The sequence below is a fragment of the Poecilia reticulata genome, chromosome 10 (genome assembly GCF_904066995.2).
Source record: "Poecilia reticulata chromosome 10, P_reticulata-male-v2, whole genome shotgun sequence".
Taxonomy (NCBI): domain Eukaryota; kingdom Metazoa; phylum Chordata; class Actinopteri; order Cyprinodontiformes; family Poeciliidae; genus Poecilia; species Poecilia reticulata.
This window is the reverse complement of record NC_088839.1, coordinates 5980046-5998409: the sequence shown is the minus strand read 5'-3', so window position 1 is coordinate 5998409 and position 18364 is coordinate 5980046. Positions and strand designations below refer to the sequence as shown.

Below are 18364 nucleotides of genomic sequence, written 5' to 3'. Positions count from 1 at the left end.
ACCAGGACACTCCTGGTTAAATATTAGCTTTAACAAGCTTCTGGGCAACACGCTATCCCAGGGACAGCCTAGGACTTTATAGTACTCTTACTGTAACTGGGCAGTAAATTCCCATTGGAGATGGATTGTAGCAGTAAATAGCTGCATACGGTTTGGCAGTAAGATGGATGGGGTTTTAGTGCGTTACATTCCCCAGAAATAAAATAGTCTTGCTGCAGCTGTTCAACATAAAACAAACCCCCACTGGAAAATTTATTTCACAAAGCATGCAAATAAAACAAGGGAAAAAATAGAAGTACTTGAAAGAAATGATGTTCCTATGTGCCTCGTGTGATGTCATTAGTGGCACTGCACATACAAGTGGAAGCTGGTTTTAGGTCTTACCTCCAGTAAATATGAATATGCTGGAAAACAGGAAAAAAACAGTTAACCATGACATGTTAATCTATATTTAACAAGTCATAACTGAGGATGACTTTGAGTGTTGGTAACTTTAAAGTAAGAAAGCCGTCGGTGGAAGTTATCTCCGTCTATAACGCCACAGCGACTGCGGTTTTCAAAATAAACTTGAACGAATTATATCGTTGAGGCTACAAAGCCGAATTCTAAACAAAAATGAAATTATGTGAGGCAAAAATGCTGTTTAATTTATTCTTTTATGTTTTGAGCTGAAAATTGTGCATTGTAAATCGTTCGTTCTTCAGTTTTAGCTTCAGGTCAATGTGTCCTGTATTTTGAAGGGCAAACCCGGAAAACGCTTTCACGAACGAAGCAGCTCCAACTTCAGGTGCGCGTTTTGGAGAGCCTGAAGCGGCGGAGAACTTCATTGAATAACTGGTAAGAAATGTCTGACTTATGTTGCTGAATTATCACTGGTGGTACTGCTAACCTTCATACTACGTAGCTCAAACAAAGCGTACTAGAAGTTTTATCCATCTGAAGGAGAACTCAGAAATGAAGTTGGCAAAAATATTTAATTATATTTCAGGTTTAACAGTATTAAGTTTCAAAGGTGTTTCAAGCACGTCTCGGCTTTAAAGCAGCTGTTTTTATTAAGTATTGTTTACATGTATTTACGTGTCTTTCTGTTTTTATTGTTCCGCGTGAAGTCTGGTCTGTAATTTGTGTTTTATTTAAGCCACGAGTGCATAAAGAGGAGCAAAAAGAGTTTTTCTTAACATAGTTTTCAGTCATTAACTGTAGTTAAACGCATTTATGCAGTGTTTTTTTTTTTTATTTTTTATTTTTTTATACATTTAAGTCGCGCGTGCTTCTGTACGCGTGAGAGTTTGGTTGGGTCCTCGTGCAGGTGAATTGACAGCTGTATGGAACCACTACTGTGCGCCCTCCGGTGAAAGTTGGCATGTCTCTAACATCAGGAAATGTAAGGCAGGACGCTATTGATAAGAATGGGTGGAGCAGGCATAACAAAGAATTCACAAGAGGAGGGGTAGCAAACTGAAAGCACATTTTAACATGCTGGACTAGTAAAATAAGCTCACTGTTGCAAAAAAGCTCAGAAATATTTCTGCTTTTTTAACGTTTTCCCTTCCTGTCAGAACGGCCAATTCCTGAGAAGTCGCGGGAGGTGATGAGGTTTTGACCCTTGTTTTAGTTTTTGATAGAGCCTTTAATGTGGCTTTTTACCAGAAACTTAAATATGTCTTAATTTGTTAATTCTTCCTTTACACTATCTGATCAAATACGTAAAATGAAATAAAACCAAAATCAGTTTTTTTGGTGCCATTCAAAAACTGCTGGGAAAAAAAGTGGGAACAAGTAAAAAGCATGAAAATAAATGTGGAAAAAAATCTAAGTAGTAAATAAAATTTAAAAAAGTAATGATTGTTATAACTAACTATAAATGATTTGAAATATTTCAACCAAACAAACCAACTTGCAGTTTGTATTACAATTAGTTTAGTTAGTTTACTAAAATATGATCTGTTCCAGTGGCACAAAGTGGAATATGGAAAGTGTGCATCAGTCACATTAGCAGAAAGTACTATCAAGCTGGAATACACCAAAAATAATATTGTACAAAAACTGTTGTGTTGTTTTTGTGATCATTTAGAGATGATTTTGAAATGTAACATCTTTTCATCATCTCACAACAGCTTCCCTATCTCTGCTTCAAAGGAGCTTCCCCAAAGCATGACGCTGCCACCACCATGTTCAACTGTGGGCACTTTGTGTTCAGGGTGAAGTGAAGTTTTTACCAGACATCATTTTTGTAAAGAACCATAAGTATTATGAGGATATTTAAGGTGTTTCTGCTTGTGCTTATGAAAATAAAGGAATAGAATATCTAGCAACCCAGCGGGGGCCTGGGGGTCCGCTCCACTTCACCTTTCACCTACTTGATAATCCAGCCTTGCACAAGGCAGTGAAATGATTTCTTCAATTTTTATCTCTTACTCTCATTCCCATCAGCTGACTGTTTAATGAAAATCCATAAAACATTAGCAATGATTGTTTGTACATAATGTTCCAGACCTGAACTGGAGTCTTCTTTATTTAATTATTCTACATTTACATTTGACCTAAACAAAAATCAGCTCTGTTTCTGTAAATCAGTATTCATTTTTAATATTTAAATAATCAGATTTATCACCGGTTGAGATGATTTGCAGTTTTTTTTTTTCTGATCGAAGGGACAGCTTCAAATTTCACAAATTAGACGAATGAATGGAGTTTGTTATGCAACAAGTTTTAATGTCCTCCGCAGCCGTTTCACTTTGATCAGCTTTTATCTCGGCCCATGCAATCATCTCAGCTGACCACGCATTGGGGTCAGAGGTCACTGAGGCAGAGGTGAGACCACTGAGCTGCTCCTTCTTCCCACTTTTCGACACACTCAAAGTGGGAAACCTTCGTTCACTCCAGTGGTGTTTTAATTGAACGGAACTGTAAGCGCTGAACAAATGTTTTATGAGCTTCTATAAAAGTAATAAAGTAGTGGAAGTTGCTTCTCTCTTGTCTCTTTCCCTATCTTGCTCATTGACTGTCTCAAAGGCCAAATGTAAACAATCAGGCTGACTGTCTTGGAGCCGTGGGCCTATCAGAGGGCGTCCTGATGCCTGTGTGATGTATGATTGGAGGGCTAGCTCTGGCTAACCGTGTATTAACAGGTCTCTGTGGATTTTTAGTGTCACTTCCTCCTCGTGGCAGCAGCAGCAGCAGTGTTGCCAGGGTCGCTGTCCGTGGATGATCAGCAGAGATTAAACATCTGCTACTTTCTGTTCCAGGTTAGTGGCAAAAACTGGATAGAACGATAGAGTTATACTTTTGGTAAGTAGATAAAGATTCCTGTTTGGTCTTCTTTTCCTTATGTACTTGTTTTTCCATTTTATATATCACTTTCCAGTTTTAGTAATCTGGGAAATCGGTTTAGTTCTTTTATTTTTAAAGTCTACCGACCAGTCTCTCTATATTTTAATGCTTAAAACAAAGTTGAGTTTCTCCTGTTATATTATCCATATTTCTTTATAGAGTGAGTGGCCCACTCTGGGTTTGTTTGGCCGTTTCTAAACCTCCGTCATGTTCAGTAACAACATGCCTCAGAACTTTGTGTGTTCTTGCTGAAGGAGAAACAATGAAACCAAATACACAGTTCCTCCTTGGTCGATTACAGAGTAAAGAGCATAAAGGGGATTGTTGTCCTCAAGCCAAGGCACTGTTCTTAAATTCTGCACATTCAGGTTTTCTTTTTGTCATTCATCTTTAAAATGAGCTCTCCATTGTTTCCTCAACAACAATACGACTCGGTTTTTACCACCATCTTCACTAAACAGCTCCTTTGACTCCAAAAGCCACATGGACTCAGTTGTTTTCCAAAAATGCTTATTAAATTAATGAGTTATTAAACTTTACAGGTGTTCCTATCAGAATGTTGTAGCATATTTACAATCTGTAGTCTTTCGATGCGTTTAAATTCCTTTGATGGCGATGCGACAAAGGTTCCTCCAAATGTGTCCCTTCTTTTTCTGTATTTAAAGGACGGGAAAAGACCCTCTGTCCCAAGATTCACAGAAAACTGAACAGGAGATTGTTGTTCTTGTGCAAGAGAGGAGCACACCTTTAAATAGAAGTATATCCAAATGTTAGCTTTAACAGCTTAAACTAGGTTGTGTTATGTTTTTGTCATTTTGCAACAAAAAACACATTTTTAATATAATGTCCTTAAAAAAAAAGCTAATTTAGAAAATACAGCATGATTTCAGGCTCCATTTTTAGCAGCTTGTAAGTTTAGCACCGCCATGGTTGCTAGGCGACGACACATGGTAATGATGGGACCGCCCAATTTGACCACCACTAATTTGTGGTCTTCAACATTTCCACTGAACTCTGAACTGCACAGCATTCTGGGGGATGTCCATCCATCCATCCATCCATTTTCTGTACACCCTTGTCCCTTAGTGGGGTCGGGGGGGTTGCTGGTACCTATCTCCAGCTAACGTTCCGGGCGAGAGGCGGGGACACCCTGGACAGGTCGCCAGTCTGTCGCAGTCTGGGGGATGTAGGCAGAGGAAATGCTATAGCCTCTCAACCTCTCACCACTAGTTAAGCAAGGTGAACAGCATCAACTAACCCACTAACTCTAGCAACAATCTGTTGAGCAACTTGCGCAGCAGCAGCAGCTTCAAGTTTTGCCACTGAGCCTTATAACTTCCAAAAAATAAAAAAAACTGTGTGGAGAGAGAATAAAAAATGAAAACAATGGCTTGAGAGGAACATGTGGAGAAAACAGGAAAGGTCACCTCACCAGTTCTCAGTATTTTACATATTTAAAACTAATAAATACTTATCAATATTGACTGATGAAATGGTTCAGCCATGTTGCCCAGCATGAATACAAGATTTATGTACCAAATATTTTTATAGCCTTTCAATCAGCAATTATAATTCATCAGAAGATGGAACTTTCCCCCATGTGTGCGAGAGCAGCAGCTGTAAAAAAAGATTTTGTTAAATTCTACATGACTGTATTCCTAGAATGACTGACACCTGCCTGTTTCTAAAGCTTTCTGTCTGCTAAGATACTTCAGTTTGTTTTATTCAGACAACTTAAGCATAGAGTGATTTTTTTTTTACTATATAATGACTTTAACAGGCTTAGATAATTGCATCTGATGTCTTTTGTATTCATTTCTTGGCCCAATGCCATGAACTTGAGCCCAGTTTAAGCAAGCGTAATTTTTTCCCTCACTTTCTCACCTGTGGTGAAGAAATTAGGCTCCACCCTGTTCTGTTTTTAAATGTGTCGTTAATCTGAAAGTCTGTTCCCTACGCATCACGATGGATGAGTTAATTCCAGCTCCACCAGCTCAGCCTGACATTCTGTTCTTGATGTGATATAAGATGACAGTGGAGCTCTTTGATTTAAATTTTACTGATTACTAACTCATCTGTGCTGAATACTACCTGATCTTCCAGACTGAAAAAAAATTCATGTTGATACATAAAGCCTTCTTCCAAGTATTTAGAGGGTAAATAAAAGGCAGGAGCTGCTAGTTAGATGCACTTTGTCAGCTGATCACATATGACTGCCCGTGTAAAAGCAAGACATCTCAGTCATTCACTCTGAGGTGGTTGGAAGACTCACATCTGCAAATCAACACCTCAAAAACAAAGCGCACGGCTGTTTATGTCAGAAGAGTAATCCCAACTCCAGAGTCCACCATAATTAATGGGTTAACCATTGAACAGGTGCAATCTTATAAATACCTTGGGACAATCATTGATGCAAAGCTAACGTTCCAACAGTGTGAATGTGGGTGCAGGAAGAGACAGCAGCGCCTTTACAGCAGTGTCCTTTTCACAGGAAATAAACAGGGATGACACAGAAGAGTCAGTTTTAAGGTTCCGGATGTAAAGACCAAATGTTGCTCAAACAGTTTTATCCTGCCATGCCGAGGTGGCGCAGGGGTTAAATACAACCCACTTGACACAGCTGTTGCAGGTTCAAATCCCAGCCTGCTGATCCTTGCCGCATGTCTTCCCTCTCACTTATTACCTACTTTCCTGTTTGAGCACGTTCAAAAAAAGGCCACTGGAGTCAAAGAAACCCTTTTAAAAAAACAAACAGTTTTATCCTGACTTCTTTCTAGATAACAAAGTCAGGAAAAAGTTTTAATTAAGAAGAAAAAAAAAATCGCAGGATAGGAAAGTACAGGGTTTCCTCGGCTTATACGCCTGGCGGGCCACCAGGCTTTTCTTGTGTCCACACCAGGCTAATTATTGTTTATTTATTTTTGTTTGTTTTAATGTTTGCCCCTTTTTTAAGACTTTATAATTGGTGTGCAGGTATTAATCTTCCAATAACACATAATAATCAAGTGATATTTTAAAATGTCTTGTCAACTTTAAATATGTTTTAACTAAAAGAAAAATGGCGGTCATCCAGAGGCCTACCACCGGGTTTGGAAAGTTTTCTGGAGGAAACCCTGGAAGTGGTTCAGTTATGCTAGCTTGACTTTGACAACTTAACGTGTAGTTTATGTGCTGCATAATTCAGTGTTTTGGTTCAGTTAAAAAGCCAAAAATATAAGGCGACCTAAATACCAACTCTCTGACTGTACCTCAGTAAATGAGGTGTTTAATTGAGCTAATAAGCCACAGCTGTGTTCAGATGATCACTTATTAACCACAAAATTAAAGTGAATCCTGAACACATGATACTGTAATGGACTGAATGTTCTGTTCTTTATGTGAGAAATGTTTGAGTGTTTTTTTGGTGTTACATTAGTGGCATTATTATCAGTTGCTATGGCAACAAGTCTGCGCATAGAGTAGCCGACACAGAGAGCGAGAAAAATAAAAAAGAACATTAGTGGTTTTAACTTGTTCTTCAACGGTTTTCCCTTTGCTGTGGCGCACTGAACTAAGTGAATAATACCTACATCTCCAGGTTTCATTTATTTATCCATCCAACCATCCATCCATCCATTTTTTTTTTTTTTTTATTATATCTTTATTAATTCTCGAGAAAGTATCATTTACATAACATTGGGCATCAACAAACTAATTTCCACATTTGAAATAAGACTCACATGTAGCCCATTGCCATATAACAGTCAAATCAAAAATATAACTACTTCTCTGAGAACGTTTTAAAGTGATCATAAGGAAACGAAGGAAAAATAATTAAAAAGAAAAAGGAAATACAATAACAAAAATATATATAACATAAAATAACTATAAGGTATGGCTATCATAGGAGAGTGGATTGTCTAGGAGCCTTAAGAAGTTTGGTCTTTGAAGATGAAATCAGATCTTTTAGGTTTTACATAATCTACCCAAATCCTCCAACACTGATCAAATTGTTCAGTCCTGTGATTGAGAGAGGCTGTTATTTTTCCCATTTCATATATGTTAAATGTTATGTTAATCCAGTCATCTAATGTCGGCTTGTCATGTGACAACCATTTTCTTGTAATGTTTTTCTTACTTGCCATTAGTAAAATAGTCATCAGATATTTGTTTCTTTTTGTGGCGTCTTGAGGAATAATGCCTAAATACATAAGCTTGAACTCAAAAGGAATGTTTTGTTTAAAAATATCTTTTAAGGCACTATTTATCTCTTTCCAATAATCTTTTATAATTGGGCAGTCCCAGAAGACATGATAGTGGTTTGCATTTTGATTTCTACATTTTCTCCAACATGTGGGAAGATTTCCGTCATAGTGGCATTTCTGAGCAGGTGTAATAAAGAATCTTACCAAGTTTTTCCATCCATATTCTTGCCAGTGTAGTGATTTATTGTATGTCCATTGATAGTTCCATCCATTTTTTAACACCCTTGTCTCTAGTGGGGTCGGGAGTGGTGCTGGTGCCTATCTCCAGCAAACGTTTTGAAAGAGAGGCGGGGTACACCCTGCACAGGTCACCAGTCCATTATAGAGGTTTCATTTAGCTAAATTGAGCTGAATTGTTATGGGTTGCAAAAGAATTGTCTTTTTGCTCTCCAGCGTTTTGCACATGAGTAAAATTCCGGATGTAATACAGACACGTTGCAATAATGTGCAACGTGTCTGTATTGTCTTTAGTATAGTTTTTGTGTACTTTTTAAATACTTTATCTTTGTGTGATCCTACATGCCTCGATGCTGCTGTCATACCTGAATATTTCTGTTCTGTTCTATTCTAGGTCACCTCCTGACCAGCATTTGTCCAGCACCTGTGACGTCTAACCTGTGATCTTTCCTGAGTCCCCAAGCCCACATCTGTATTTCCAGTGCCACAGCAGCATGCTGAGCCAGGAGTTCCTAGAGAAGATGAAGGCCTTGGAACTGGAAGACGTGAGCCAGTACATCAGGAACATCTCCACCCCCATGTTGGTCAGCATGGGAGCAGTGGCCGCTGCCACCACCTACTACCTGGCTATGCGACCCAAAGCCCTCCCACCACTCTGGGACCTGCACACGCAGTCAGTCGAGGTTCCGGTGAGTTCAAGTCCAAGGGTAAAAATGAACACATTTGTATGGAAAAGTGAAGGTTGGACAGACTCAAGAACAAGCCAAGAAAACTTTCTTTTTTCAAATGACATAGATAAGTTGTTATCTACTACAAAATAAAGTTTAATACTAAATGTAATTCAGTTCAGCTGTTTACATGGCATCAACTCATAACAAATGTCACCTCGAGGTTTCTTTACAAGACGCCTTAACAAACTGGAATGTGTCAAACGTTCTCATCCATTCCTGGACAAATGTTTCCACTACTGGAAAAATAATTGATTTAAGAAATTATTTTTCCTAAAGACGTGAGCAATTCGAGAAAATTCATCTCTCTATTGCCGGAAAAATATACTTACAGTTTCCTGAAGACAGATGATGAAACTGGGACAAAGGCTGAATAGTCTGGTCTTGTACAGTCCAAGGACTCCAAAGTGCTTCAAACTATCATTCACACACCGATGGAGCTACATTGTAGCCACACGATCCCTCACAAAAACAAGCTAAATTACATTCTAGACAAAATCCTTCCTCAGTACCTGAAATCTCTTTTATTAGCTTTCATAACATGCGTTGTGTTTTTCAGGGCAGTGATTTTGTGCATCACTCAGCGCTTCAGAAAGAAGACGGTTACATGACTCACATCTATGAAGATGCCAGAACTATGTACGAGTCCTTCATCAGAGGAGCAAGAGTCTCCAGTGAGTGAAGAGCTTAAAGCTTTAACCTGGGATATGCTCTCTGATCCACAGAAGAGTTTTCATTTAGGTTTAAGTTCAGCAGATCTTCAGTCTCTTGATTATTTCATTTTTAAAGTTTTGAAGTAGAAATTAATGCTTTGCAGGTATAAAGCCCTCCTCAAGCTGTATCTTGTTGTTTTTTTCTTCCTCACACTTTGACCCTTCACCTCTCCTGTCTCCTCCCAGATAACGGTCCCTGTTTGGGCTACAGGAAACCAAAACAGCCTTATGAGTGGATGTCTTACAAAGAGGTGCTTGTTACACTGCAAAAACAACATCTTTTTTGTCCACTTTCTAGAGCAAATATATTATTATATTGGAAATAATTCAAAATTAACTCAGAAGTAACTGTTCAGTAAGATATAGGAATCAATAATTCCTTAATAGTGATGACAAAGTACAAGTTATAAGTGAAATAATCTGCCAGTGGAACTATGTTTTTTAATCAATGTTAAGGAATTTAAAACAAACTCCTATTTCTTACCAGAAAGTTACTTTTATGTTAGTTTCTGCTAACTTAGTGTATCAGTTTATCTGTGCTGCCTTAAGACGCCTTGTGTGTGCGTGCGCGTGTGTGTGTTTGTGTGTGTTTTTGGTAGGTTATGAAGCGAGCAGAAAATCTGGGTTCTGCGTTTCTTCACAAAGGACATTCAAAAACCACCAACCCCTACATTGGTATTTTCTCTCAGAACAGACCAGAGGTACAAACCTTTCTCTTTACCCTTCAATTTGTTTCTTTTGTTGCTTTTTTTTTTTTTAGCAGAATTCCAATCTAACATTAAATATGTTCTGTTCTGTTTTGACGCCGTAATGTCTGCGTGTGTTTAGTGGACCATCAGTGAGCTGGCCTGCTACACCTACTCCCTGGTGTCCGTCCCTCTTTATGACACACTGGGAACAGAGGCCATTTCTTACATCATAGACAAAGGTGAAACCCTGCAATATTTTGCTAAATTATTCACATCCTGTCAGTTTTTTTTTTATGTAAATGAGTTACAAACATAAACCTCATTGTATGTCATATGGAAACCAATACAAGTGAAATACAACTGTAAAGCATGCATAATATATATCTATATATCTATATATATATATATATATATATATATATATATATATATATATATATATATAGGATGTGATATGATTAATCAGATTAATCATTATTAATCAATTATTGAAGTCAAATAATTAGTAACCGATTAATTGTTAACTGAAACCAGTAGATGATTAATAAGTTAATACTTAAAAAACAACATATTCAGAGCCATAATTAAGCCAAAAATGTACAAAATATGTATAAATTGTATAAAAAAAGCTTAAGAGGTTAAATGAAAAATTTGCAGAATGGGCCAATTTTTTAGACATTTAATCTATTAATTATCAGAATAATCAGTTAGTTGCAGTCCTTATAAATATAAATATAAAAATTTATATTTTGTGCTGATGTGCATAAATAAAATTTAAAATAATAATTAAAAAAAATTCTGATTTTACTTCATCCAACCTTTGAAAGCCATGTTCACATTTACCTTCCCAATCACAGTTACTTACTACTTTATATTTGTAAATCCCATTGAAATACATAAAGGTTTGTCCTTGTGATGCTGGGAAATGTGTAAAAGGTTCAAAGGTTACGTATTCTGCTGTAAGTTAGTGTTTTTTAGCCTGTCCTTGACTTAAACCTCCTCCGTACGTCGGGGTTGTGTTTGTGCAGCTTCCATCTCTACCATAGTGTGTGACGTGATGGACAAGGCCAGCCTGGTGCTGCACTGCCTTGCGGACATGAAACACTCAGTGAAGACCATCGTTCTGATGGAGACTCCCAGCACCAGCCTGGTGGAGAGGGCCCAGCAGGCCGGAGTCCACATCCTGAGTCTGCAGGAGATGGAGGTCTGGAGACACTTCTTTATCTCCACGCTTTCATCATGTCTGATTAGTGGATGTTAAGGCTGTTCTTTAATCATGTAGTGGATTTTACTTGTTGGGAAACTTTTATTTCTCTCTTTGCTGAGTTGTTTCCAGTCTTTATGTCATCATTTTCATTTTTCCTAAACCATTTTCAGTTCAAAGGAATCAAATGTCCTTTTCTCCCCTCTTTTACCATCTTGCTTTACCTTGCTGTTCCTCAGGCTCTCGGTCAGGCCAACTACAAGGAACCGATTGTAAGTAACACCAACTCTGTACAGAACTTTCCAACGCTAACAAACGTGACCTTAAACTTGTCTGTTTGACCCCCGTCAGCCTCCTCAGACTAATGACATGGCGGTCATCTGCTTCACCAGTGGAACAACAGGTAACACACTCCGTCTGAACTGCACACTAAACACCTTCATTCATGACCTAAACCTCCATGCTGCTGTTCATTTTCAGGAAGCCCGAAAGGCGCAATGCTAACACATGGCAACATTGTGTCCAACTACTCTTCCTTCATCAAACTGACAGAGGTGGGAACTTTTATCTGGACTCACAATCCAGATAAAAACACTTGTTTTTCACTTCTTTAAATTCAACTTTCAGCTTCTAAGATTTTGCTCTGATTTTTATCTAGGAGATGTGGGGAAGCAAAAAATTATGGACTGTAAAAACACAAAATCTTACCAAGTATTTTCACGCTAGTTTTTTCTGCAAATATCTTTGTACACTTAAAATAAGACTAAACTAGCTTACATGTAACTTTTCAGTACAAAATAGGAGTTTTGTATCAATAATTCCTTAAAATTTATTTTTAAAAGTTGTATTTATAAGTGAAATAATCTTGCATTGGAACAATATATTTTAACTTAAGAGTTATATTATTTTAACTTATAAAATGGAAGAAATATCTTCTTCCACTGGCAGATTAATTCACTTATTGATGAAAAAGTTCTAATTAAGGAATTATTGACTTAAATCAAGCTCCTCTATCTTGCTGAAAGGTTACTTGAAAGTTTTTTCTTATTTGAAGAGTACACAGATATTTGCTCTAGTAACTAGAGTGAAAGTATTTGGTAGGATTTTGTATTTTTGCACTTTGAGTGGGAAAGAAACAGCTTAACAAATCAAATTCAAATTGATGTAGCGTCAAACAGGTGAACCAAAAGACCACAGGTATGTTCCAAAACAAATAAATACAGATATGGCAGAAAGGAGCCATTGCTATGAGAAACAGCAGCTCCTATATCAGATTTATGTTTTGTTTTTTGGCAGCTGACTCACAGAGGAACCACACCCAAAACAAACATGTAGCGCTGCATGTAATGTTTCTTTTATTGTGTCCTTTCTGTTCCATCTGTCACTCAGAAAGCGACAAATGGTTTGAGAAGAAAACAGCTTCCACTTTCAAATTTTATTTAATGTTAGCATGTTGGATTGTTTAGCCTTTCTGCAACGCTGCTGAGTCAGCTCATTTAATATGCAGAGTGGAAGGTTTTTATGATCCACTTCCTCTTCGTTACAGTCATACATTTAGACAACATTAGGAGACTTAATGCTGTCTTTTCTACCTGTGAGATAAAATCACTCACCTGGTGTTTCTACCTTCCTTGCTGTCGTCCCCTGTAGCTGTGCTGTCCGCTGAATTCCAGCGACGTCCATATTTCCTACCTACCCTTGGCTCATATGTTTGAAAGATTAGTCCAGGTACGTCTGAGGTTGCCACCTTTTAGTAACTCCATCATCTCCACTGCAGGAACAGGCTGCAAAAACTGTTTTCTGTGCCATCTTTGTCCGACAGGCGGTCATGCTGGTGCATGGAGCCAGAATCGGCTTTTTCCAGGGAGACGTCCGCCGGTTATCGGATGATCTGATCGCGCTGAGGCCTACGGTGTTACCAGTCGTACCCAGACTTCTCAACAGAATGTATGATAAGGTGAGTGAGCCACCGTAGCATCTTCTGGTAGCTCTATGATAGGTCTGCAACTAACAATTATTTTAGTAATCAAATATTCCATCAGTTGTTCTGACGATTAATCGTATAAAAAACTGAAGCATTCCGCAGATTTTTCACTTTAGCCATTTTTACTCTATTAGAAATACAGTAAAAGTGCAAATAAGCAAAAAATTCCTGTTATAAGCAACAGGAATTTTATTGCCTAAAATGCAACAACAGCATTCATTTAGTATACGTTTGATCATCTGGAGCAAAAGGAAACATCTGCAGCTAAAAAAATACAATTTACTAAGCTATTGTTTGTTTTTTGTGTTAATAACTGGATAGCTAAAGGTGCTTAATATGAATTTTTTTTAATACAGAATCTGAAGTGAAGTTAAAACTCCTACTTGAGTTCTGGGTAGTAGATAAGTAATTCAAAGAAGGTTCTTTCATCTTAAACGTAAAAAGTATAGATTTTTGCATAGCTTAGGTTCAATTAGTAGCCACTTTTAGAGTCTGAACGCTCCAGTTATTGATTAACCGATTTCAACAATCGATTAATCACGATTAATCGTGTCAGTTCTAGGGGTTTTAGATCTACCATGTGATCGAAAGGGGGTTGGGAATGATGAGGTCCACCTTGTTTTCACTGAGTGTTTATGTGTGTGTGTGCGTGCGTGCGTGTGTGTGTGCATGTGTGCTTGCGTGCGTGTGTGCATTCAGATCTTTGGGCAGGCCAACACGTCTTTGAAGCGCTGGCTGCTGGATTTGGCCTACAGGAGGAAACAGGCAGAGGTCGAGAAAGGCATCGTGAGGACAGACAGCATCTGGGATCGACTCATCTTCAGGAAGGTCCAGGTACGCAGAAACAACCATCACTCCTATTTTTCTGCTGCAGAATTCTCTTCTGGACACAGGAAGTCCTACTGGTCACATTGTTCCTCAAATCAAAAGAAACAAAAAAATTTCTCAACACGTTTCTAATTTTCATTGCGTAAGTGGCAGTAGTAGTTGCTGGTCATTTTTCTCCTTGTCGCGTTTCGGTTCTGGTTGTTGTACCTGACTTTAACAAAACATGGATTAGTTGGATTCACCGAGTGGCAATGATGTAAAATAATTCTCTGCAATCTGCTACCTAGTCTTCTTGGGGAAAGATTACTTGCATTTAATTATTGCTGTTTTTGATTGTTTGTTTTATAGATGTATGGTTTGCAACTAATACATTCCACAAGGAGATCACTTCAACATAATTATGTTTGGTAATGAGCCCTCCATTAATGATATTTTATGAAAATCATTTGGCCCAAATGTGGATCAGAAGTAAAATGAATTGTAACATATTACAATTTAACATTTCAAAAACTGATACAATTAAATTATACGACATTTGAACATTTTTATGAATTTTTATCTCCATGCTTCATAAAAATACACCACTACAAAGTAGATTAAAGCCATCAAGACTGTGATGTAAGGCATTGTTTCTGCTGAAACACTGAGAGATATAAAGATTATTGTAATAATAATTCTCAATCAGACTTTGCTGATCAGGTACAAGAGCTTGTTGCTTTTTTTGGCTGATTATTGATTATTTTAGATTTCTCAGTAGTATCCCACGCTGCCCCCTACAGGCCAGCCTCGGAGGCCGCGTGCGTCTCATGGTCACGGGAGCGGCCCCCATCTCTCCTACAGTCCTCTCCTTCCTCAGAGTTGCTGTTGGCTGTCAGGTAACGGCTCAGTTGAAGGTTTGCTCTCTGCTGCTTCATAAATCAGATCCACATTAATCCACTCTGGTTGCTCTGCAGTTCTTCGAAGGCTACGGGCAGACGGAGTGCACCGCCGGATGTGCGATGACCCTTCCTGGCGACTGTAGTGCAGGTAATGTTTTGCCGCACGAAGCCGTCTGATCGGCCAGTGAGACGTGAACTGAGAGCGACCTCTGCTCAGCAGGTCATGTCGGACCGCCTCTGCCCTGCAACGCCATCAAACTGGTGGATGTCGCTGAGATGAACTACCTGGCTGTAAACGGGGAAGGAGAGGTGGGACACCAACACCAGCCAATGGAATCACATGGTTTTGTTTAGCCCTCTCTCCCTTCTACATGTAGGTGTGTGATTTTGTTTTTTAGGTGTGTGTGAAGGGTCCAAACGTCTTCCAGGGCTACCTGAAAGACCCAGAGAAGACCGCAGAGACAATAGATGCAGACGGATGGCTGCACACAGGAGACATTGGGAAGTGGCTTCCTGTACGTTCATCCAGCTTCATTTATTCTAACAGTTTTTCAATGTGGATTAAAGCGATATGGCTTAAATATAAAATCTCAAGAACCTGACATCACTCTGAATTATGAGAACCCAAGGAGTGCATCAGTTGTGGGGGAAAAAAAATCCAGATTTTTCAAAAATTAAATCTTTACTGATTAATCACCTGCCCCTAATGTGAATCTGACTTTGTTCCTGCTGCTTCTCACTGCGTCCTTATCAGAAGTCTTGGTGTTGCAGGGAATAATAACACGGTGCACTCTTCTGTTCACAGAACGGCACTCTGAAGATTGTCGACAGGAAGAAGCACATTTTCAAGCTGGCCCAGGGCGAGTACATCGCTCCTGAGAAGATCGAGAACATCTACACGAGGAGTGATGCAGTGGTGCAGGTGTTTGTGCATGGAGACAGTCTGCAGGTCAGCTATCTTGAAGCCAAACTGTTTTGGTTCCTCTCACACTCGTCTCAGGCTGCCTACCGTGTTGAGACGGGTGTAACTGTTGTCTCCAGGCTTGTCTGGTAGCAGTGGTGGTCCCTGACCCCGACTTCCTGTGTAGCTGGGCCAAGAGGACGCTGAGGCTGCAGGGAAGCTACCAGGAGCTGTGTGGGAAAATGGTAATCCCAGCAAACTGTGCACACCTTTTCTACGATCACTTTTTAACACAAAGCCAATTGACAGAGCTTTACTTACATATATGCACATATTTTTTTATCCCTCATCTAACTGTTACTTTACTAATCGATTAATCAGATGAAAAAATTACACATTCTGCAGAACTTTCATTTAATATTTTTATATAACATTAGAATTCCATTTAAATAAGAAAATAAGCATTTTCTTGTCTAAAATGCATTAACGTAGCATTTCTTTACCTGAACGCTTGATCATTTGTTGGCATGCACAACTAAAATAATACTTCTAACATCAACTGAGCTCAATATCAATACAGTATAGGGCTGATCTCTTGATTCATTTTTCAATTAACCAGTTAATAATTGGATAGTGAAAGGTGTTTAGGACTCTTTTTCTTTTTAAAAAAAATAATTTGAACCAGGTGAAGCTAAAACTGCCACTTGAGGAGTTTTGGGTAGAACTGACAAACAAGTCTATATGTATACATGTTCTATACAGTTTTGACTTAATTACTGCTCTGTGTAGTTATTTCAGCAAATGGCCTTGTTTTTGAGTCTGTATACTCAATTTGACGATTAATCGATTTCTAAATAGTTGACAATAATTTTAATAATCGATTAATCACAAAAAATCCAATCAATCGTTTCAACCCTCTTCTTTTTTTTTTTTTTACTATAAAATGTTTTAATCAGCTTGAAATCAATTTCTTGAGGACATCATGTTTTCAATTTAATTATTTTTTAATAGGAGGTCAAGGCAGCCATCTTGGAGGACATGCTGCGGCTTGGCAAAGAGGGAGGCCTCAAGTCCTTTGAGCAGGTGCAACACTGGCTTCTAGATGAGATTCACAAGATTGTGGATCCTGTAGAAATGTAACAAAGCTGAGATGAGTTGCTGATGAAGCATTATTCTCCTCTAACACAACCGGTGTCCTGCAGGTTAAGGCCATCCACATCCATACAGAGATGTTCTCCATCGAGAACGGCCTGCTCACCCCAACAATGAAGGCTAAGAGGAACGAAATGCGCCAGTACTTCAGGTCCCAGATAGATGAGCTGTACGCTGGGATCAGCATGTAGGAGGGCTCACTGGCTCCGTTTATGTTGTGAAGAGGGAAAGAGGCGGCCAACTGGGGGGAGCAAGTCTAAACATGAAGCTCCAAGGTGCCGAGCTTCAACACAAGAAACGATCAGAGCAGGCCGACATGCAGCTTTTAGGGTTTGTGAAGCATTTCCAAGATGGAATCTGTGGAACACTAAACCTCACAGTCCAGAGGAGTTTTTACACATGAAGTGTTTTCTATGACCAAACCTCACTACAGTACAAATGTATGATTTAAAAAAAAATTTATTTAAGATGATTCCAATCAGCTCTTATGTGAACATTTTAAAGGGAAATAGTCTCTCCTGCTCCATCAGGAATCATGATGTGAACAGCTATATGTACAAACTGATTACAAGCCATATATTTAAGCTAATGGTCCTTTGCTATTGGACTCTTTTATTTTGCTGGGGTTCCTGACATCAGAAGACTATTGGTCACGGGGTGGAGCCTCTGTTTGGATCACAGGAGTGATGCTCTTACAATAATCCATTAAAACTCCCAACAGAGTCCAAAAAGCCACACGTCGAGCTACACTGCGAGGTGCTAGTGGAAAAGGACCACAACAGTCTTAGCCATTTTTATATCAACATCGTCATCTTTGTACATTAAATGTGCATTTTAAACTGTTTTCACTGTTAATGTAAGAATAAATTTGGTACCTCATGTACTAGTTTAGACACTAAGGACAACGCAGTCTGATCTAGCTGTGTTTGGGTACCTATGGGAACAACATGGGAAATTTTTGTCAATGTATTAATTTATTTATAATAATGATGAGAAAAGGTTACTGACTAAAGTACCTTTCCTAAATGAATGTTTTTTTAATGAAAATTTAATCAATAGATTGTCATTTTGTAAAAGATTTCATTAAAGAAATTTTAAAAGTCTGTGTAAACTATTTACCGTGTGGCATTTGTACATTTAGTCATTCATATTTGCTGCTTTTATTTGTTGCTTTGATAAAATTAAGAAAAACTGATGTGGGTTCCCTTCAAATCTGATTAGTTGCTGTAAGATCTTAAAGAGTATTACATGTTTATTAAATGCAGTCTCAGACCTGAAAAGGCTTAAATCACACTGATGTTGCATATTTGTTCATAAATAGCTTCTTCAATTGACTGTTTTCTTTTTTGTAATTCTAGTTCTGGCTGATAAATTCAGGGCAGCATTGGCTTTATTAGAAGAAATGTGACTGGAAACATTTAATCCTCGCTGCAAACTTTAACTCATAACAATCTTGATGGCTGGTCACAATCAGCTGGAAGGGAAAAATAACCCCAAATCATGTCTCATTCCATCAAAATTGACTTTAATTAG

The 18364-nt window shown here is 38.4% G+C and overlaps 1 protein-coding gene across 6 annotated transcripts; it reads left to right on the top strand.

The window, feature by feature from the left end:
* Positions 1–737: 737 nt before the first annotated feature.
* LOC103471009 (long-chain-fatty-acid--CoA ligase 1-like) lies at positions 738–17942 on the top strand. 6 transcript variants are annotated; one of them, XM_017306947.2, is made up of 22 exons: positions 739–837; positions 3150–3248; positions 8149–8443; positions 9042–9156; positions 9382–9446; positions 9795–9896; positions 10024–10123; positions 10913–11088; positions 11328–11360; positions 11440–11491; positions 11569–11642; positions 12739–12816; positions 12911–13045; positions 13772–13906; positions 14680–14775; positions 14854–14926; positions 14996–15087; positions 15177–15293; positions 15584–15727; positions 15820–15924; positions 16691–16762; positions 16882–17942. In XM_017306947.2, exons 3-22 carry the CDS (start codon positions 8249–8251, stop codon positions 17020–17022), a joined length of 2100 nt encoding a protein of 699 aa, XP_017162436.1. In that variant the 5' UTR covers positions 739–837; positions 3150–3248; positions 8149–8248; the 3' UTR covers positions 17023–17942. The 6 variants fall into 6 exon arrangements, with proteins under 6 accessions (XP_081467515.1, XP_017162436.1, XP_017162437.1 ...); XM_017306948.2 differs by having other exon boundaries at positions 3150–3291; positions 14999–15087; XM_008419765.3 differs by having other exon boundaries at positions 3150–3291.
* The last annotated feature ends 422 nt before the right edge of the window (positions 17943–18364 follow it).